Below are 21,794 nucleotides of genomic sequence, written 5' to 3' on the forward strand. Positions count from 1 at the left end.
TCGGGGCTCCGCCTGCCCGGCCATGTCGTCGTTTCAGAGTTCTGTGAATAGAAAAGGACAAGGTCCAGCAGCCTTTGCGGCGGCTGTCGGCTTGTAGTTCCTAATGAACTGCCACGGCGCTGTTGAGCACTGTAGTAGTTCATTAATGCTTCCTGCTTGGGCCTATGATGCATGACCACACAGAGCCTGCATAGCACCCACCTGCTGATCGTGGGTGCAATGCTGTCCAGGCTCCCAAAAAAATGTATATATATATATATATATATATATATATATACACACACACACACACACACACACACACACACACACATATATATATATATATACATACATACATATATACACACACATACATATACACACACACACACACACACACACACACACACACACAAAAAGATGTGCATTTAATGTTTTTTAAAAGGTGAACTTATCCTTATTCCCAATATAAAAAATGATAAAGACCACATTCATTTGGTGAAGTGCATTTAATCATTGTTGCGTTTGTTCAAAAGAAAATAAATACAGTAACAAAACAGGAAAGTTACAGAGCATTGTGAAGGGATGAGGAGACACAATGGGCCTTGTGATGGAAAATGAAGAAAAAAAAAGCAAATGTCGTTAAGAGCAACCAGATTTTCTTTTTCCAGGACCAGAATAAGATATCACTATGGGATACAGTCCTATCAATGCTTTTCCATCACAAGCCCCTTTGTTCTGCGGGGAGTACAAACGCTGTTATCGCCAATTTGACAGTTGTCAAGGTTCTCAAACACCAAGTTCTGCCATTACAGTTGACAGATGAAATGCTACGGCTTCCTTCTTTACTAGCCGATCCAGACAGCGATCGCACACCTACAGTTCCCTCATCAGAAGAAGACACTTCCACATTGTGGCCTTCTAGGTCTTTAGTGCTGGTGCGGCCTTCCTCTGCCACGGGGGGCTCCCTGCTCCGCGGTGGAGCGCGGGTTCTTTATGGTTTCGTCTACAGACAGAATGAGACAGGCGGCTTCTGAGGCTGCGGTGAGAGCGTTAATTCTCACCACGGCTGGCTCCCAAACGCAGGCTTCGAAGTTGTCCGCTATGTCTTCGTTATTCACGTCCACGCCGTACCACATTCCACCCTGAAAGCATTCGCAGAACAGAGTCAGAGGATGAATGGAGCAAAGAAGAAAAAAAAATAAAATAAAAACACACAATCCATACAAGTAAAATACTTGTAACACTACCAGTTTGTCTTGTATATCCACCAACGCCAAAACACGTACATGTGCGTCAGTTGACCAAGTGGTTATACCAGGATGATGTCGGCAGCTAGACTTTTATTTAATATAACTGCCAACCTAGCGGCCAAGTAGCTGCTGGGTGGCTTTTACAACAAACATATCATACTTACCCTCACTGTGCAGTTTGTTTTGCAGAGTGGCCCCCGATCACCGACGTCTGGGGTCCCTCGGCGGCTCCTCCCCACATCAGATAACCCCACCTAGGAGAAGCGCTCTCCCGGGTGTTGCTGTACCAGTGACTGGTTGAGCTACATGAAGAACCAACCAGTAATTAAAGATCAGCAGTCACTCTCCGAGAACTCTAGCACACCAAGGCCACTAGGAGTGCAGAGGTGTGACTCTAGTCTCAGGTCATTTCACTTTATTATTACAGTGTCGGCATTTTTATTGCTTCCCCCCCCTATTACATCCTCTTTGTGAAGATATCTGGGGTCAAAAGACCCCCTTTACCTTTAACCACGGACCGCCTGCCATAGTTATACGTCTGTTTGAAGAAGAACACTGTTGTTATTGTAGCAGCTAGCTACCCTCCCGCCGCTTACTGGAGCCGTCGGCAGCGGCAGAGGCGATCCGGTCCTCTCCCTTGCTGTGTATGGAGATGAGTGAGGGGAAGATGGCCCCCCACATCACTGCAGGGCGTAAGTGACGTCAAAACGTCACTTCCGCCCAATGGCTCTTAAAAAAAAAAAAAGGGACTTTTTTTAGAATGACAATTTATTTTATTATTGCATTTTAGTCCAAATATGAGATGTGATGTCTTTCTGACCCCAGCGCTCATAATTAAGGAGGACCAGTCATGCTTTTTTTCTATTGTAAAAGGAATAAAAGCGACCCAATTATTTTTTTCTTTTTTTTAAAAAAAAAAAAAACCAGAGGGGGAAGTCCAGGACATAAAAGGACACCCTTCTAGACTTTAAAGGGGTTGTAAATGTACAATTTTTTTCACCTTAATGCATTCTATGCATTAAGGTGAAAAAACATCAGACAATACCGCCCCCCCGTTATACTTACCTGACCCCGCGAAAGTCCCGCGCTCGCCCCCGACATCCTCTTCGCCGTTGATTGGCTTACAGTGGATGGATTAAAAGCAGCGCAGCCATTGGCTGGCGCTTCAATCGATCACATTCAATGACGCGGCGCACCGGGGGGTGGGGCTGAGTGATACAGTTGGTGGTTATGGCCGCCGCTGTATCACGGGAGCGCGCCCGCAATAACTCAACACTATGGGAGATCGCTCGCATGAAGGTGTTGAGTCCTTGAAGGGCAGAGCAGAGACAGCAGCCGAGGGACCCCAGAATACCAGGTTCAGGGCCACTCTGTGCAAAAACGAGCAGCACAGTGGAGGCAAGTATAACATGTTTGTTATATTTTTTTTATCTTTACTGATTCGTTAACCTGATGCTACCCTGGCAAGAAGTATTAAGATCCTCAGGCTCGATTCTGATGCACCAACATAACCTAATAATCGTTTTCTGGCATCTGCACCCGCTACCTGTGCATCCTACATCTGGGGAATGTATATGCATCGACCTGGCATACTCTGCTACTGGATAAAAATCTAGAGAAAGGAAATAATGTGACATCAGTTTGGACGGTAATAGGACGCTGTACCCACCTGGGCATGCTTGGCTCTCAGTTTGTTCAGGATGTTGGTGGCATCGAATCCGGCGTTATCACAGAGCTGGCGAGGAATGATCTCAAGGGCTTTGGCATAAGAACCGATGAGCAGCTGCTGCTTGCCGGGGATTGTCCTGGAGTAATCTCGCAGGTACTTGGACAGCTCCATCTCAATGGCTCCACCGCCGGCAACAACAGAGTCATTCTAGAAGAAACCAAAATTATGAAGTTACAGGCAATAAAAAAAATAGCACAATAACCCTATTAAGTTCAGCTGCCCCCAAAGGATTCTGAGAACAGAAACATACATTTCTAAACACGCATTGCATATGGCTGGAAGAAAGCTCGGATAAATACCTTGATGGCTCTGCGTACAATCATGATGGCGTCATGCAGAGATCGCTCGGTCTCCTCCATGAATTGCTCGGCTCCTCCTCTCAGGAGGATGGTGCAGGTCTTGGCTTTGGGGCAGCCAGTGAAGAAGTTGAATCTGCAGATAAACAGAACCAGTGTCAGTCTAATACACCGATACAACATCAGCTGACCCGCAGCCAGTCTTGGAAAGTTAGAATTTGTTAATGGTCAAAATTTCCATTGAGCGCTCTAATCACATGACCACCGCTCTCACCTTTCTCCTCCCACCTGGGTCTCATCAAACTCTGCACACTGACCCAGTACATCATTGGTCAGAGCGCCGACACTGGTCTGGATGGAGCCTCCGCAGGCCTGGGAATAACAGGGGGGCAAAATTAGACACAGGCATGGAAGGGTAGGCAATGATTCCAAGTCAGCATATTAAAACACACAGTATATACAGCAACTTGTAAGACCGGGTTTAACAATTGGGGGCTCCACAGAACCTCACCCCCCCCCCCACCTCCTACACCAGTACTACTGACCTCTGTTGGTGATGCCTGGGGGGATAGAGGAACCCTACTCCACATATTTTGGTCATGCCCTAAATTGTCCCACTTCTGGACGACGGTCCGGGAAGGGACTCAAAAGTTTACGGAATATAAGATTCCTGGTGATCCGACTTTCTTCCCCTTACATATGTCTACCATTTCTGCCAAACGCGACACCTCCTAAATGCTGCAAAGTCCTGCATCCCGCTCCATTGGAAAAAACAGATTATTTTCCATATCCACTGTGTATATTTATTGCCATATCCACAACTCACTCTAAATGTACCATGAGCTGTGGATGAGAACATTTCAGAGATCTCAAAATTACTTTAAGACCCCTTTCACACTGAGGAGTTTTTCAGGCGGTACAACGCTAAAAATAGCGCCTAAATACCGCCTGAAAAACTGCTGCCCAGCCTTCTCAATGTGAAAGCCGGAGGGCTTCCACACTGAGGCGATGCGCTGGCAGGAGAGGAAAAAAATCTCCTGCAAGCAGCATCTTGGGAGCGGTGTGTATACCGCTCCTTCCTATTTGAAACAATGGGAAACCGCGGCAATACCGCCCCCAATGCGCCTCTGCAGATGCGCATTGTGGGCGGTATTAACCCTTAATCGGCCGCTAGCGGGTGTTAATGCCGCACCGCTAGCGGTCGAATTCTGCGGCAATTCCGACGGTATAGCGCCGCTATTTTTAGTTATAGCGCCGCCACCGCGCCTCCCGCCCCAGTGTGAAAGGGGCCTAAGGGTTCCTCAAGAGTAACCAGGTTGGGAAAACCTGGTCTAGAAACTTCTTATAAAAAAGGTGCAGAAGACTTTGTGCCACCAAACCTAAGCAGACTGACACCCCTTAGAAGGTATTGGCGGTAAGAAACCTTGTCACCATGCTACCATGTCCACCCCTTCCCATCTGCCAGCATTCAGCTCTGGTGTTTACACAGATATGGAATTATTAATTTCCAGGTACAAAAGGAAAAAAACATAACAAAGACTTCGTATTTTAGAGTGCGTGGCCTTTGCCTGAGTACCAAACAAAGCGCCGTTAGTAACAGTTGGCAAGACGAGTGACTCTAGAACTGAATGAGTTTAAAGATTTCCTACCATCATGGTCCTCCTGAGATCCTCTTCTGGAACCCGTCCAGCACAGAACATGTCTCGGTCAGCAAAGTACTGTGTGGCGACATCCCCAATAGGCAGTTTGGAGAGAACAACCTTGGCTCCGGACTTGTGGATCTTGTCCAGTTTGTCGTACAGGATGTTCCACTCGGCATCTACAATGGCCTGATAGTCCTGGGATGAAGAAAGAGGAGAGTCAGGGGGATGTAAATAAGCATTTCAAGCTGAACCCTGGGATACATATTCTAAATGTACCCATTACTGCAATTACTTTGCCTCACTAAACAACACTTAAAATTGTATTTTTTTTAACTTGCATAGTTTTTTGTAAAAAAAATTCACACACACCTTTTTCTAGGGCCAGGGCACATGAAGAAGAATCGATGAGGTGCTGACATTTTGTTTTTGGCACCACAATATCAAACCATTATTCCCCACTGTACAACTGGAATTAGTGCTTTTATAGCAGGCAGAAATATGTGTACTACACACCTAGTGTCTTGGCCTGTCAGTCAAGGTCATGATGCACCAGAGACCAAGGTTCTCCTGGCCTGTCAGTCAAGGTACAAGGTCATGGTGCACGAGGAAGACCAAAAGCCACCTGGCCTGTTAGTCAAGGTGTGAGGTCATGGTGCACCAGAGACACCAAGGTTCTCCTGGCCTGTCAGTCAAGATATATTGTCATGGTGGGCCGGGGAGACCAAGGATCTTCTGGCCTGTTAGTCAAGGTATATTGTCATGGTGCATCAGAGAGACCAAGGTTCTCCTGGCCTGTCAGTTAAGGCATGTCATGGTTCACCAGAGGCCAAGGTTCTCCTGGCCTGTCAGTTAAGGCATGTCATGGTTCACCAGAGACACCAAGGTTCTACTGGCCAGTCAGTCAAGGTATGATGTCATGGTGCACCAGAGGCCAAGGTTCTCATGGCCTGTCAGTCAAGGTATGAGGTCATGGTGCACCAGAGACACCAAGGTTCTACTGGCCCGTCAGTCAAGGTATGATGTCATGGTTCACCAGAGGCCAAGGGTCTCCAGGCCTGTTAGTTGAGGTATAATGTCATGGTGCACCAGTGAGTCCCAGAGCTACCTGTCCTGTTAGTCAAGGTATGATGTCATGGTGCACCGGAGAGACCAAGAGTCTCCTGGGCAAGCAGTGCAGGCACAGTGGTCACTGGTCTTACACAGAATGTTAGGGACACAAAGCCCTGAAAATGCTGCATTCAAGGACTGGTCAGTGGTTGTTGCTTTGAAAGCAAAACACAGCACCATAGATGTTAAAAGTTAGGGATTGATTTTTAGATTAATTAATAATTTCTACCTGAAGTTCAGCCTTTTGGAGCTAAACCCAATAACCTCTTTACGTCTCCGCTACGGAGATCATCAGTCCCCCAGTCTGTGCAGTTGCAGTGGTCATTATGAGAGGTCCCAGATTTTTCCTTAAGCCATAACTGGAGTGCAGCTCCCAATCAGTAACAGATCCAGGAACCATAGCAAGGATCTGCTGCTGGAGTGCTTATGAAATAAGAAGCCATGCAGCCACTCAACCCTCCACCCATCATAATGTCACATCTGAGAAGACACAACGTTCCTGCGACTGTAAAGGTTTATTGGTTCTTTCTCACCTCAACATTGTTGACGCGAACCTCTGCGTTGTCCCTCTCCGCCTTCAGCTCCAGCTCCACGTTCAGGAGGGCAATCTTGGGGTTCTCATACTTCTTGGGCTGCATCTCAAACCCAGCGTAGGAGAAGGTTTTCTTGAAGGCGACTCCAGCCACCAGATGGGAGTCCTGAACAGAGGAAGGTCATTACTGAAGTGATCGAGTCCTAGAAACTGCGCCTGCGAGCGGCAATACACACCTCCAGGGCGCCTCCCTGCACTTTCTTGATGCCGATCATCTTAAGCTGCAGCAGGTCATCCAACAAGAACACGGCATCCACCACCATCTTGGCGAAGAAGTCTTTCTGGAGTGCGATGAGTTTGGAGCTGAGGGCTGTGGCGGCGCACTTCTCCAGCAGGCTGCGCTGTTCACTGATGATGAAACCCGTATTAGATATGGAAACCCAAACACTCAACATCACATTTCATAGGAACCTCCGATGATACTCACGCTTTATCATCCTTCTTCACTGTCACAGCAATCTCTTTGGTTTTAGCGACTGCCTGAAAGAGAAAAGGAGGAGAGCAAAGTAAAGCACCAATCCAGTGTACCTGCTGTGCACTGTGTGTAGGAAGAGCAACAATTTAAAGTGGTAGTAAATTCTGTACTACCACTTTGACCACTTAAGACCCGGACCATTATGCAGGTAAAGGACCTGGCCAGTTTTTGCGATTCGGCACTGCGTCGCTTTAACTGACAATTGCGCGATCGTGCGACGTGGCTCCCAAACAAAATTGATATCTTTTTTTTCCCCACAAATAGAGCTTTCTTTTGGTGGTATTTGATCACCTCTGCGGTTTTTATTTTTTGCGCTATAAACAAAAATAGAGCGACAATTTTGAAAAAAAAAAAATATCAAGTTTTTACTTTTTGCTATAATAAATACCAAAAAAATTATATAAAAAAACGTTTTTTTCTCAGTTTAGGCCGATACACATTCTTGTACATATTTTTGGTAAAAAAAAAAAAAAAAAAAAAAAAAAAAAAAAAAAAAAAAAATCGCAAAAAACTTTTATCGATTGGACCTAAGTGCATTTTTATAGCACGGTTTAGGAGATATTCCCCTCGCAATGCGCCGCTGTTGGCAGCAGCGCGTGCGCATCGGAGATCCTCGGCAGATAAAACATGGATTAAAAATATAATTTTTAAAGATAAAAAGTAGAATGTACAGTGCCTTGAAAAAGTATTCGTACCCCTTGAAATTTTACACATGTTGTCATGTTACAACTGTAAATGTAAATGTATTTTATTGGGATTTTATGTGATAGACAAACTTGACAAAGTAGACAAACACTGCATTGATGCATTCACACAATGTCACAGTAACCATGAGATAAAACAAAGGAATATTTATCCCATTGTTTTGCAGATCTTTGTACACTACAAACTGTTCCGAAATTGTTGTTTTACTAACATGAATGTTCATTATTCTAAATAGGAAACTTTCATTTTATTTGCAAATATTAAAGCGGGGGTTCACCCTATCGACGAAAACATTTTTTTTATTTTACCATAAAAATCAGGCATTGTAGCGCGAGCTACAGTATGCCTGTCCCGAATTTTTTACCCCCGTACTCACCTTGTTCTCGTAGATTGAAGATACCGGGGAATGGGCGTGCCTATGGAGACGGAGGATGATTGACGGCCGGCTCTGGCGCGCCACGCTTCTCCGGAAATAGCCGAAATAGGCTTGGTCTTCACGACGCGTGCGCATAGCCTGTGCGCAGGCGCCGTGAAGAGCCGAGACCTACTCCGGCTGTCTTCGGGGAGAGTGACGTGCCAGGGCCGGCCGTCAATCATCCTCCCTCTCCATAGGCACGCCCATTCCCCGCGGGAGCCGAAAAATACGATCTCCGATTACAAGGTGAGTCCGGGGTTAAAAAAATCGGGACAGGCATACTGTAGCTCGCGCTACAATGCCTGTCTCGATGGTAAAATGTGTCGGGGGGGGGGGGGGGGGGGTGTGAACTACCGCTTTAAAGAGTCTAATTACCAGCAAGAATAAGTCCTTACATATAAAGAGCACTCGTCATTTCAGATCCATCATGGCAGCGCCCATTAGCGGGCATCCACTCACCTGCTGCCGCCTCTTCCCTCACCTTGTTGTGTCACTGCCGCATCACCAGCCGTCCCATTAAAGGGGTTGTAAAGGTAAAAAAAAATTCCCCCTAAATAGCTTCCTTTCCCTTAGTGCCGTCCTCCTTCACTTACCTCATCCTTGCATTTTTCTTTTTAAATGTCCTTATTTCTTCTGAGAAATCCTCACTTCCTGTTCTTCTGTCTGTAACTCCACACAGTAATGTGAGGCTTTCTCCCTGGTGTGGAGTGTTGTGCTCGTCCCCTCCCTTGGACTACAGGAGAGTCGGGACGCCCACTAACACACAGCTCCTTTATCTGCAACGTAGAGAGTGTCCCGACTCTCTGTAGTCCAAGGGAGGGGGCGAGCACGACACTCCACACCAGGGAGAAAGCCTCGCATTACTGTGTGGAGTTACAGACAGAAGAACAGGAAGTGAGGATTTCTCAGAAGAAATAAGGACATTTAAAAGCAAAATGGAAGGATGAGGTAAGTGAAGGAGGACGGCACTAAGGGAAAGGAAGCTATTTAGGCAAAACACAAAAATTACCTTACCCACAGTCCCCTTTAAAGTGAATGGGACTGTCGGTGAGTCAACAGCAGGTCAGAGGAGGAGCCCCTGCAGGACAGAGATGACAGCCGTTCGTTAAAAATTGTGATTTAAATCAAATCCACCCTGGGGGGGTCACTTCTAAGGAAAGGTTATCAGATGACATCATGGTGGACAGGACAGGTACTCACTAGTTGAGTGGCGGTCCGGAAGGCCCGGATGATGACCTGAGCGTGCAGCCCCTCCTCCACATAACTCTTCACTTGTTTCAGAAACTCCGCAGCGAGGAGTGTGACGGATGTAGTTCCATCGCCGACCTGAAAACACAAGAAGACATCTCAGTAACCACAACAGTTGCTTCACAGCGCCTATAAACAAAATTACTCTCATCACTAAAAGGGATATATCCGTTTCCCACATCCCGAAACAACTGCATTGTTCTTTCACAGCAGTGCAGGAAAGTGACTGAAAACAGATTGTACAACTGTCACTTATTAGAAGTGCACAGCTGCATTCCGATGAAAGCTTTACCCATTGGGTGAAACATTTCTGGGGGGACTGTGACATTGCAGCAGACAAAATCGGACACCAAATAACACTTTTTTGGGGACCTTTGACACCAAATACTGTGATCAGCGCTAAAAGTCACCAGATCTCACTCAATAGAGCACCTTTGGTATATGGTGGAACAGGAAATTTGCATCATAGATGTGCTGCCTAATGAGGAAAAGGCCACATAAGAAAAAAAAAGAGCAAAAAGAAAGAAAAGAAAGAGCAAAAAGAAAGAAAAGAAAGAGCAAAAAGAAAGAAAAGAAAGAGCAAAAAGAAAGAAAAGAAAGAGCAAAAAGAAAGAAAAGAAAGAGCAAAAAGAAAGAAAAGAAAGAGCAAAAAGAAAGAAAAGAAAGAGCAAAAAGAAAGAAAAGAAAGAGCAAAAAGAAAGAAAAGAAAGAGCAAAAAGAAAGAAAAGAAAGAGCAAAAAGAAAGAAAAGAAAGAGCAAAAAGAAAGAAAAGAAAGAGCAAAAAGAAAGAAAAGAAAGAGCAAAAAGAAAGAAAAGAAAGAGCAAAAAGAAAGAAAAGAAAGAGCAAAAAGAAAGAAAAGAAAGAGCAAAAAGAAAGAAAAGAAAGAGCAAAAAGAAAGAAAAGAAAGAGCAAAAAGAAAGAAAAGAAAGAGCAAAAAGAAAGAAAAGAAAGAGCAAAAAGAAAGAAAAGAAAGAGCAAAAAGAAAGAAAAGAAAGAGCAAAAAGAAAGAAAAGAAAGAGCAAAAAGAAAGAAAAGAAAGAGCAAAAAGAAAGAGCAAAAAGAAAGAAAAGAAAGAGCAAAAAGAAAGAGCAAAAAGAAAGAAAAGAAAGAGCAAAAAGAAAGAGCAAAAAGAAAGAAAGAAAGAGCAAAAAGAAAGAGCAAAAAGAAAGAAAGAAAGAGCAAAAAGAAAGAAAGAAAGAGCAAAAAGAAAGAAAGAAAGAGCAAAAAGAAAGAGCAAAAAGAAAGAAAGAAAGAGCAAAAAGAAAGAGCAAAAAGAAAGAAAGAAAGAGCAAAAAGAAAGAAAGAAAGAGCAAAAAGAAAGAGCAAAAAGAAAGAAAGAAAGAGCAAAAAGAAAGAGCAAAAAGAAAGAAAGAAAGAGCAAAAAGAAAGAAAGAAAGAAAGAAAGAGCAAAAAGAAAGAAAGAAAGAAAGAAAGAGCAAAAAGAAAGAAAGAAAGAAAGAAAGAAAGAGCAAAAAGAAAGAAAGAAAGAAAGAAAGAAAGAGCAAAAAGAAAGAAAGAAAGAAAGAAAGAAAGAGCAAAAAGAAAGAAAGAAAGAAAGAAAGAAAGAGCAAAAAGAAAGAAAGAAAGAAAGAAAGAGCAAAAAGAAAGAAAGAAAGAAAGAAAGAGCAAAAAGAAAGAAAGAAAGAAAGAAAGAGCAAAAAGAAAGAAAGAAAGAGCAAAAAGAAAGAGCAAAAAGAAAGAAAGAAAGAGCAAAAAGAAAGAGCAAAAAGAAAGAAAGAAAGAGCAAAAAGAAAGAAAGAAAGAAAGAGCAAAAAGAAAGAAAGAAAGAGCAAAAAGAAAGAAAGAAAGAGCAAAAAGAAAGAGCAAAAAGAAAGAAAGAAAGAGCAAAAAGAAAGAGCAAAAAGAAAGAAAGAAAGAGCAAAAAGAAAGAAAGAAAGAGCAAAAAGAAAGAAAGAAAGAGCAAAAAGAAAGAGCAAAAAGAAAGAAAGAAAGAGCAAAAAGAAAGAAAGAAAGAAAGAAAGAGCAAAAAGAAAGAAAGAAAGAAAGAAAGAAAGAGCAAAAAGAAAGAAAGAAAGAAAGAAAGAAAGAGCAAAAAGAAAGAAAGAAAGAAAGAGCAAAAAGAAAGAGCAAAAAGAAAGAGCAAAAAGAAAGAAAGAAAGAAAGAGCAAAAAGAAAGAGCAAAAAGAAAGAAAGAAAGAAAGAGCAAAAAGAAAGAGCAAAAAGAAAGAAAGAAAGAAAGAGCAAAAAGAAAGAAAGAAAGAAAGAAAGAAAGAGCAAAAAGAAAGAGCAAAAAGAAAGAAAGAAAGAAAGAGCAAAAAGAAAGAAAGAAAGAAAGAAAGAAAGAGCAAAAAGAAAGAAAGAAAGAGCAAAAAGAAAGAAAGAAAGAAAGAAAGAAAGAAAGAAAGAAAGAAAGAAAGAAAGAAAGAAAGAAAGAAAGAAAGAAAGAAAGAAAGAAAGAAAGAGCAAAAAGAAAGAAAGAAAGAAAGAAAGAGCAAAAAGAAAGAGCAAAAAGAAAGAAAGAAAGAGCAAAAAGAAAGAAAGAAAGAAAGAAAGAAAGAGCAAAAAGAAAGAAAGAAAGAAAGAAAGAAAGAGCAAAAAGAAAGAAAGAAAGAAAGAAAGAAAGAGCAAAAAGAAAGAAAGAAAGAGCAAAAAGAAAGAAAGAAAGAAAGAGCAAAAAGAAAGAAAGAAAGAAAGAAAGAAAGAGCAAAAAGAAAGAGCAAAAAGAAAGAAAGAAAGAGCAAAAAGAAAGAGCAAAAAGAAAGAAAGAAAGAAAGAAAGAGCAAAAAGAAAGAAAGAAAGAAAGAAAGAAAGAGCAAAAAGAAAGAAAGAAAGAAAGAAAGAAAGAAAGAAAGAGCAAAAAGAAAGAGCAAAAAGAAAGAAAGAAAGAGCAAAAAGAAAGAGCAAAAAGAAAGAAAGAAAGAGCAAAAAGAAAGAGCAAAAAGAAAGAAAGAAAGAGCAAAAAGAAAGAGCAAAAAGAAAGAAAGAAAGAGCAAAAAGAAAGGGCAAAAAGAAAGAAAGAAAGAGCAAAAAGAAAGAGCAAAAAGAAAGAAAGAAAGAGCAAAAAGAAAGAAAGAAAGAAAGAAAGAAAGAGCAAAAAGAAAGAAAGAAAGAAAGAAAGAGCAAAAAGAAAGAAAGAAAGAAAGAAAGAAAGAAAGAGCAAAAAGAAAGAAAGAAAGAAAGAAAGAAAGAAAGAGCAAAAAGAAAGAGCAAAAAGAAAGAAAGAAAGAGCAAAAAGAAAGAAAGAAAGAAAGAAAGAGCAAAAAGAAAGAGCAAAAAGAAAGAAAGAAAGAAAGAAAGAGCAAAAAGAAAGAAAGAAAGAAAGAAAGAAAGAAAGAGCAAAAAGAAAGAAAGAAAGAAAGAAAGAAAGAAAGAGCAAAAAGAAAGAAAGAAAGAAAGAAAGAGCAAAAAGAAAGAAAGAAAGAAAGAAAGAGCAAAAAGAAAGAAAGAAAGAAAGAAAGAAAGAGCAAAAAGAAAGAAAGAAAGAAAGAAAGAAAGAGCAAAAAGAAAGAAAGAAAGAAAGAAAGAAAGAACAAAAAAAAAGAAAGAAAAAAAAAAAGAAAAAACAAAAAGAAAGAAAGAAAGAAAGAAAGAAAGAGCAAAAAGAAAGAAAGAAAGAAAGAAAGAGCAAAAAGAAAGAGCAAAAAGAAAGAAAGAAAGAGCAAAAAGAAAGAGCAAAAAGAAAGAAAGAAAGAGCAAAAAGAAAGAAAGAAAGAAAGAAAGAAAGAGCAAAAAGAAAGAAAGAAAGAAAGAAAGAAAGAAAGAGCAAAAAGAAAGAAAGAAAGAGCAAAAAGAAAGAAAGAAAGAAAGAGCAAAAAGAAAGAGCAAAAAGAAAGAAAGAAAGAAAGAGCAAAAAGAAAGAAAGAAAGAAAGAAAGAGCAAAAAGAAAGAAAGAAAGAAAGAGCAAAAAGAAAGAGCAAAAAGAAAGAAAGAAAGAGCAAAAAGAAAGAGCAAAAAGAAAGAAAAGAAAGAGCAAAAAGAAAGAAAAGAAAGAGCAAAAAGAAAGAAAGAAAGAAAGAAAGAGCAAAAAGAAAGAAAGAGCAAAAAGAAAGAAAGAAAGAAAGAAAGAAAGAGCAAAAAGAAAGAAAGAAAGAAAGAAAGAAAGAAAGAAAGAAAGAGCAAAAAGAAAGAAAGAAAGAAAGAAAGAAAGAAAGAGCAAAAAGAAAGAAAGAAAGAAAGAAAGAGCAAAAAGAAAGAAAGAAAGAAAGAAAGAAAGAAAGAGCAAAAAGAAAGAAAGAAAGAAAGAAAGAAAGAAAGAGCAAAAAGAAAGAAAGAAAGAAAGAAAGAAAGAAAGAGCAAAAAGAAAGAAAGAAAGAAAGAAAGAAAGAGCAAAAAGAAAGAAAGAAAGAAAGAGCAAAAAGAAAGAAAGAAAGAAAGAAAGAAAGAAAGAAAGAGCAAAAAGAAAGAAAGAAAGAGCAAAAAGAAAGAAAGAAAGAAAGAGCAAAAAGAAAGAAAGAAAGAAAGAGCAAAAAGAAAGAAAGAAAGAAAGAGCAAAAAGAAAGAAAGAAAGAGCAAAAAGAAAGAAAGAAAGAAAGAGCAAAAAGAAAGAAAGAAAGAAAGAGCAAAAAGAAAGAAAGAAAGAGCAAAAAGAAAGAAAGAAAGAGCAAAAAGAAAGAAAGAAAGAAAGAGCAAAAAGAAAGAAAGAAAGAAAGAGCAAAAAGAAAGAAAGAAAGAAAGAGCAAAAAGAAAGAAAGAAAGAAAGAGCAAAAAGAAAGAAAGAAAGAAAGAGCAAAAAGAAAGAAAGAAAGAAAGAGCAAAAAGAAAGAAAGAAAGAGCAAAAAGAAAGAAAGAAAGAGCAAAAAGAAAGAAAGAAAGAGCAGAAAGAAAGAAAGAAAGAGCAGAAAGAAAGAAAGAAAGAGCAGAAAGAAAGAAAGAAAGAAAGAAAGAAAGAAAGAAAGAAAGAAAGAAAGAAAGAAAGAAAGAAAGAAAGAAAGACCAAGCTTGGCCAGGAACATGGAGGAATCTTTATTTGTTGTGTATATATACACACACAAATCACGGTGTGATATCAGAAGGTAGCAGCGGTGTGTGCGTTTACCTCGGCGTCCTGTGACTTGGCGATATCCACCAGGGTCTTGGCAGCGGGATGAACCACGTCCAGAAGTTTGAGAATGGTGGCTCCATCATTAGATATAGTGGCTTTTCCTAAAATAAAAAACACCATTTTCAAATATAACCGCTGCATCCGATACAAACATCTATGAAAATATTTTTGCCCATTATACATTTTTTAATATCTCCTGATTTTTGGGGGAGCGTTTCATGAAAATATTTTCTTTGAAAAAGTGGGAATAAACTTACACAAATATTATATATATATATATATATATATATATATATATATATATATATATATATATATATATATATATATATATATATATATTTGGTTGTTTTAACCCCAATATGTTACTGGCCGATTAATCGACGATGAATTTCATAATCAATTAGTTGTTTCGGCTATATATACATATACACACACACACACACACAAGAATAAATATATATATATATATATATATATATATATATATATAGCGCCGAAACAACTAATTGATTATGAAGGGTGGAGGGCGTCTGATCAGATTTTTTGGAAAAGGGGGGGAACTTACACTTTAAAGCTGAAGTTTATTCTGCTTATATTTTACCTTCCTGGGTCCAACCTCCCCCCTTATCACCAAGCATGTGCAGCTCAGGTTAATTCGCCGGCGCAGTCCCCGTGCAACAGTTACGTCATCCCTCGCCAACCAATCAAGAGGCTCAAAGACTGACACCCACAAGATGGAAATAAAAGGACTTTCCATTTACTGAACAAATAAGATCTGCACACATGTCCTGGGTGTCAGCCAAGCTTCCTCATACTTCAGCCAATAGAGTCCCAGGGATATGCAATTAGCGGGCCTCCAGCTGTTGCAAAACTACAAGTCCCATCATGCCTCTGGGTGTCATGCTTGTGGCTGTCAGAGTCTTGCTATGTCTCATGGGAATTGTAGTTCTGCAACAGCTGGAGGTCCGCTAATTGCATATCCCCGCAATAGACTATTGTGAACCCCAAAGTAATACTTCAGTCACCCTCGGGATTCTCACATCTACCCGCTACAGTCCCGGGCTCTATCCCCGCCCACAGCGCTCACCTCGGTCATCTACGATGAGTTTGTCCATGCCGCGGGGGCCCAGGGTGGTGCGGACGGCTTCGGCGATCACCTGGCAGGCATTGATGTTGCTCATGAGCTGTGGAACCCCCTGCGAGGAGTCTGTGCCCTCCTTCAGGAGGATGACAGGTGTGGGCTGCAAGAGAAAAGACACGGAAATGAGGAAAGATTCCAAGCGTGGGGGAGGGGGTGACACTTCACTGCCATCACTAGAGGGGTTCTGCTCATAACATTAACCCCCTGACCTCCGGAAGGTTGTATCCCCTTCATGACTAGACCATTTTTTGATACTCGAAACTTCGCTACCTTAACCACTTTAGGACCGCCCACCACACATATACCTCGGCAGGGCGGCTGCTCTGCACTGATCGCGTATCCAGTATGTAATCCGACACCTCTGGGTCTGACGCATGCATGCACGCCGCCCGCGACCCGCTGCAATTAGACACAGTGGGAGCTGATCTCTGCCAGAATGGAGATCTGTCTATGTAAACAAGGGAGATTGCCGTTCTGTCAGTAGGGAAGGCATGGATCCTGTGTTCCTGCAAAGCAGGGATAGGAATCCCTGCCTACCCCTAGTAAAAGCACCTCCCCCACAGGAAGAAAACGCTGGACAGGCACACATTTAACCCTTTCATCGCCCGTTAACCCCCCTTCCAGCCAGTGTCATTAGTGCAGTGACAGTGCATATTGTTTAGCAATCATCACTATTCGTTTCACTGGTTCCCAAAAAGCATCAAAGTGTCAGGTGTCCGATTTATCTGCCGCAATATCGCAGGCTCCCGACCCGGTCCTCTTCTCCGTGACCTTGCCCGCAGGAACAGCGGACCCGATCACCGCCGGTGTCCAGCAATTGGGTCAGAGAGGAAGAACAAGGAAAGGCAAGTGTAAACAAACCTCTCCCTGTGCTTCCTAGGGACACTGTCACTGATCGTCTGTTCCTTGTCATAGGGAACAGACGATCAGTGATGTCACACATCCAGCCACGCCCCCCCCCCCCACAGTAAGAATCACACATTAGGTCACACTTAACCCCTACAGCGCCCCCTCCTGGTTAATCCCTTCACTGACAGTGTCATTTTTACAGTTACCAGTGCATTTTTATAGCACTGATCGCTGTGCCAATGGTCCCAAAATAGTGTCATAAGTGTCCAATGTGTCCGCCATTATGTCGCAGTCACGAAATTTTTTTTTTTATAAAAATGCCATAAAACTATCCCCTATTTTGTAAACATTATAAATTGTGCGCAAACCAATTGTTAAATGCTTATTGCGATTTTTTTTTACCAAAAATATGTAGAAGAATACGCATCGGCCTAAACTGAGGGAAAAAAAATGTTTTATATATTTTTTGGGGATATTTATTATAGCAAAAAATATTTGTCGCTCTATTTTTTGTTTATAGCGCAAACAAATAAAAACCGCAGAGGTGATCAAATACCACTAAAAGAAAGCTCCATTTGTGGGAAAAGGACGCCAATTTTGTTTGGGAGCCACGTCGCACGCCTGCGCAATTGTCAGTGTCGAATCGCAAAAACTGGCCGGGTCCTTTAGCTGCATAATTGTCCGGGGCTTAAGTGGATAAACCTATCCAAGGAAAAAAAAATATATAATTTCTTCATCAATTTATGACAATGTGTATTCTGCTACATGTTTTGGGTACAAAAAATAAAATTACAATAAGCGTATACCAGAGCTGCATGATTAATCATTGAGAATCGAGATTGCGATTCTTGCCCCCTAACAATATTGAAGCAGTGTTCCGCCAAAAAAATAAAACATTAAAAAAGTCAGCAGCTGCAAACAGTGCAGCTGCTTTAATATAAGGACGCCCGCGATGTCGGCACCCAAAGCCGATCTCTCCATCGGATGCTGCCGCCGCAGCCATCTTCAGTAAGGGAATCAGGAAGTCAAGCCGCAGCGGCTCGACTTCCTGGTTCCCTACTGTGCTGCGCGATTCCACCGGTCCCAGCTGTCTTCTGGGACCTGTGCGTCTCCCAGAACACAGTGAGGGGGACGAAGTAGGCGCCAGACGCGTGGCGTAGGTCAACGATTACCGCTGTGATCTATGGCCGGAAGTAGGAGCAAATACCTGTCTAATCCAGGTATCTGCTCCCTCCCCCCCTCTGAAAAGTGCCAAATGTGGAGGAGAAAGGAGGAAAGAAGAAAGAAGAAAAGGAGAAAAGGAGGAAAGGAAGAAAGGATAAAAGAAGAAGAAAAGAAGAAGAAAAGAAGAAGAAAAGGAGAAAGGAGAAAAGAAGTAAAAGGAAGAAAGGAAGAAAGGAGGAAAGGAGAAAAGACGAAAAGGAAAGGAAGAAAGGAAGAAAAGGAGGAAAGGAAGAAAAGGAAGAAAGGAAGAAAAGAAGAAAGGAAGAAAAGGAAGAAAGGAAGAAAAGGAAGAAAGGAAGAAAAGGAAGAAAGGAAGAAAAGGAAGAAAGGAAGAAAAGGAAGAAAGGAAGAAAAGGAAGAAAAGGAAGAAAAGGAAGAAAAGGAAGAAAAGGAAGAAAAGGAAGAAAAGGAAGAAAAGGAAGAAAAGGAGGAAAGGAAGAAAAGGAGGAAAGGAAGAAAAGGAGGAAAGGAAGAAAAGGAGGAAAGGAAGAAAAGGAGGAAAGGAAGAAAAGGAGGAAAGGAAGAAAAGGAGGAAAGGAAGAAAAGGAGGAAAGGAAGAAAAGGAGGAAAGGAAGAAAAGGAGGAAAGGAAGAAAAGGAGGAAAGGAAGAAAAGGAGGAAAGAAAGAAAAGGAGGAAAGAAGAAAAGGAGGAAAGAAGAAAAGGAGGAAAGAAGAAAAGGAGGAAAGAAGAAAAGGAGGAAAGGAAGAAAAGGAGGAAAGAAGAAAAGGAGGAAAGAAGGAAAGGAGGAAAGAAGGAAAGGAGGAAAGAAGGAAAGGAGGAAAGAAGAAAGGAGGAAAGAAGAAAGGAGGAAAGAAGAAAGGAGGAAAGAAGAAAGGAGGAAAGAAGAAAGGAGGAGAGGAAAGGAGGAGAGGAAAGGAGGAAGAAGAAGAAAGGAGATTCCAAAAAGCAGAAGTTCCATTTTTGGGTGGAACTCCACTTTAACAAAAGCATTTTCCCAATTCTATGCAGTTCTCAAGTCGACAGCTATCAAAAATAAACAAATAAAAAAAACAGGCAGCCTGCCAAGTTTCACAACATTCCTCAGCTGTTGAACCATAAACATTGCAACTTTTATGCTTTAACTCAAAGGAATGAACTTCGGTCTGTAAATGAGTGCCCCTTTCACATTACCACGGCTTCAAAGTCGCACGCTTTCGCAGCCGCTGTTTTAGGGAGACTTGAGGTCTAAGAATCTGAACTCGCATCAAAGACTGACTGGGACTATATAGTTAGCCCAATTTTTGTTTTGTATGGGAAAGATGACGTTACGCCGCGAGAATCGTGGTCTTTATTCTAAGCAATAAAATCGCATTTGGGTTCTCATCTCCCCCCCAAAATCGTGCCGCTCTAGTTGCTTTTCAATTTTTTTCTACAAATAAATATGTGAAGTGTGGGGGGTACATTTGTATCCATCTTCCCATCAACTCTGACCAGCTTCCCCGTCCCTGCTGAAAAGCATCCCCACAACATGATGCTGCCACCACCATGTTTCACAGTTGGGGATGGTGTGTTCAGCGTGATGCGCAGTGTTAGTTTTCCGCCACACATAGTGTTTTACTTTTAGATCAAAGATTTTCAATTTTGGTGTCATCTGACCAGAGCACCTTCTTCATGTGTCCCCTCCCCCACATGGCTTCTCACAAACTGCAAACAGGACTTCTTATGTCTCTTTCACCAATGTCTTTCTTCTTGTCACTCTTCCATAAAGGCCAGATTTGTGGAGAGACCACTAATAGTTGTCCTGTGGACAGATTCTCCCCCCTGAGCTGTGGATCTCTGCAGCTCCTCCAGAGTCATTATGGGCCTCTTGGCTGCTTCTCTGATGAATGCTCTCCTTGCCCGGCCCGGTCAGTTTAGGTGGACGGCCAGGTCTTGGTAGGTTTGCAGTTCTGCCATACTCTTTCCATTTTCGGATGATGGATTGAACAGAAGCTCCGTGAGATGTTCAAAGCTTGGTGATATTTTTTTATAACCTAACCCAGCTTTATACTTCTCCACAACTTTATCCCTGACCTGTCTGGTGTGTTCTTTGGCCTTCATGATGCTGTTTGATCACTAAGGTTTTCTAACAAACCTCTGAGGGCTTCACAGAACAGTTGTATTTATACTGAGATTAAATGACACACAGGTGGACTCTAATTACTAATTAGGTGACTTCTGAAGGCAATTGGTTCCACTAGATTTTTGTTGGGGGTATCAGAGTAAAGGGGGCTGAATACAAATGTACCCCCCCCACACTTTTCACATATTTGTAAAAAAAAAAGTGTGGGGGAGAGGAGAAGGTTTGTAGTACGATGGATAACGTTTTATACGGGAACATTCTACCAGCAAGACCCGGCTTACATTACAGAGGAGAGGAGGAGTCCCTAGACAGCCGTGTGACCGAGCCGAGGAGAACACATTACTGGGAGAACAAGAACCTATAGGAGAATTCACAGCCCAGGGTGGACCATACCATTCCTCCGCCGGGGTCCACACGGGATGAATACTCAACTCAGAACAACTTTATTGATGCCACTTACAAGATTACCAGATTCCCCAATATTAGGAGCCAGAGCTCTGAGTGCAGGACTCTTCCTGAATATGGGAGCAGAGGAGAAGTACAGAGCACCCCCCCACCCAGGATACAGATGGTCCGTTCCATCACCTGCAGACAGCACAGTGCCCCCCTTATTAGGATAGAATGGTCCCTCCCCATGACCCGCAGGCAGCACAGTGCTCCCCTTATTAGGATAGAATGGTCCCTCCCCATGACCCGCAGGTGGCACAGTGCCCCCCTTATTAGGATAGAATGGTCCCTCCCCATGACCCGCAGGCAGCACAGTGCCCCCCTTATTAGGATAGAATGGTCCCTCCTATCACATACAGGCAGCACAATGCCCCCCTTAGGTCAGGATAGACCTGTCCCTTCCAATACCTGCAGGCAGCACATTGCTTCCCCATATAAGGATAGTGTGTTCCTTGCCATCACCCACAGACAGCACAGTGCCCCCCCCAGGTCAGGAAAAAGTGGTTCCCCCCCCCCAATACCTGCAGGCAGCACAGTGCTCCCCCATATTAGAATAGAATGGCCCCTCCCATAAACTGCAGGCAGCACAGTGTTCCCCCATAATAGAATGGTCCCTCCCATAACCTGCAGCCAGCACAGTGTTCCCCCATATTAGGATAGAATGGTCCCTCCCATAACCTGCAGCCAGCACAGTGTTCCCCCATATTAGGATAGAATGGTCCCACTTATCTGCAGGCAGCACAGTGCTCCCCCATATTAGGATAGAATGGTCCCTCTTATCTGCAGGCAGCACAGTGCTCCCCCATATTAGTATAGAATGGTCCCTCCCATAACCTGCAGCCAGCACAGTGTTCCCCCATATTAGGATAGAATGGTCCCTCCCATAACCTGCAGCCAGCACAGTGTTCCCCCATATTAGGATAGAATGGTCCCACTTATCTGCAGGCAGCACAGTGCTCCCCTATATTAGGATAGAATGGTCCCTCTTATCTGCAGGCAGCACAGTGCTCCCCCATATTAGGATAGACTGGTCCCTCTTATCTGCAGGCAGTGCTCCCCTATATTAGGATAGAATGGTCCCTCCCATAACCTGCAGGCAGCGCTCCCCCATATTAGGATAGAATGGTCCCTCTTATCGCCTGCAGGCAGCACAGTGCTCCCCCATATTTACAAGTGCTCCCCTGCACACAATGGTCTCGCCCACCCCTTCTCAGGCCCGCTGCCCACGTGACCCCCCCGGCCCTCTCCTCGGTCTCGGGGTGACGGGGGACCTCGGCGGGCTGATATCAGCGATAGCGGCACCCCGGGTCCTCGGATGGCGTACGGGGCAGCGCCTGGCCCCGCTCCCCGCTGTCCCCGGGAAGGATGGCTCCAGATTGGGTCACTCACCATCATCTTGTCACTGTGTTTAGGAACCCGGCCGCCTCTGAACTTCCCACAATGCACCGAGACTCGAGAACTTTCCGGAACCTTCCAACCGTCTACTCACTGTGGGCGGGGCCGTTCCGCCGTCACTACAGAGACTTCAGCCTGCGGGTCACGCCTCTATTCTGACAGCCGCCGCCTGATTGGCTGCTGAGCACTTCGCTGGCTTGCCATTGGTCGGAGCTGACACCAGA

General features: G+C 42.7%; 1 protein-coding gene and 1 non-coding gene across 2 annotated transcripts; both read right to left on the minus strand.

The window, feature by feature from the left end:
• Nucleotides 1-472: 472 nt before the first annotated feature.
• On the minus strand, nucleotides 473-21,673 carry CCT7 (chaperonin containing TCP1 subunit 7). The gene is made up of 12 exons (XM_040335589.1): nucleotides 21,565-21,673; nucleotides 15,539-15,692; nucleotides 14,443-14,549; nucleotides 9,398-9,523; nucleotides 7,030-7,082; nucleotides 6,779-6,950; nucleotides 6,544-6,708; nucleotides 4,910-5,098; nucleotides 3,535-3,632; nucleotides 3,264-3,396; nucleotides 2,905-3,111; nucleotides 473-1,127 (listed from the first exon to the last, which is right to left on the minus strand). Exons 1-12 carry the CDS (start codon nucleotides 21,568-21,570, stop codon nucleotides 912-914), a joined length of 1,626 nt encoding a protein of 541 aa, XP_040191523.1. The 5' UTR covers nucleotides 21,571-21,673; the 3' UTR covers nucleotides 473-911.
• Nucleotides 1,509-1,640, minus strand: LOC120925400. The gene has a single exon (XR_005746674.1). It is a non-coding gene; the product is annotated as a small nucleolar RNA SNORA3/SNORA45 family (small nucleolar RNA).
• Nucleotides 21,674-21,794: the final 121 nt, after the last annotated feature.

Source organism: Rana temporaria, chromosome 1, assembly GCF_905171775.1.
Source record: "Rana temporaria chromosome 1, aRanTem1.1, whole genome shotgun sequence".
NCBI classification, from domain to species: Eukaryota; Metazoa; Chordata; class Amphibia; order Anura; family Ranidae; genus Rana; species Rana temporaria.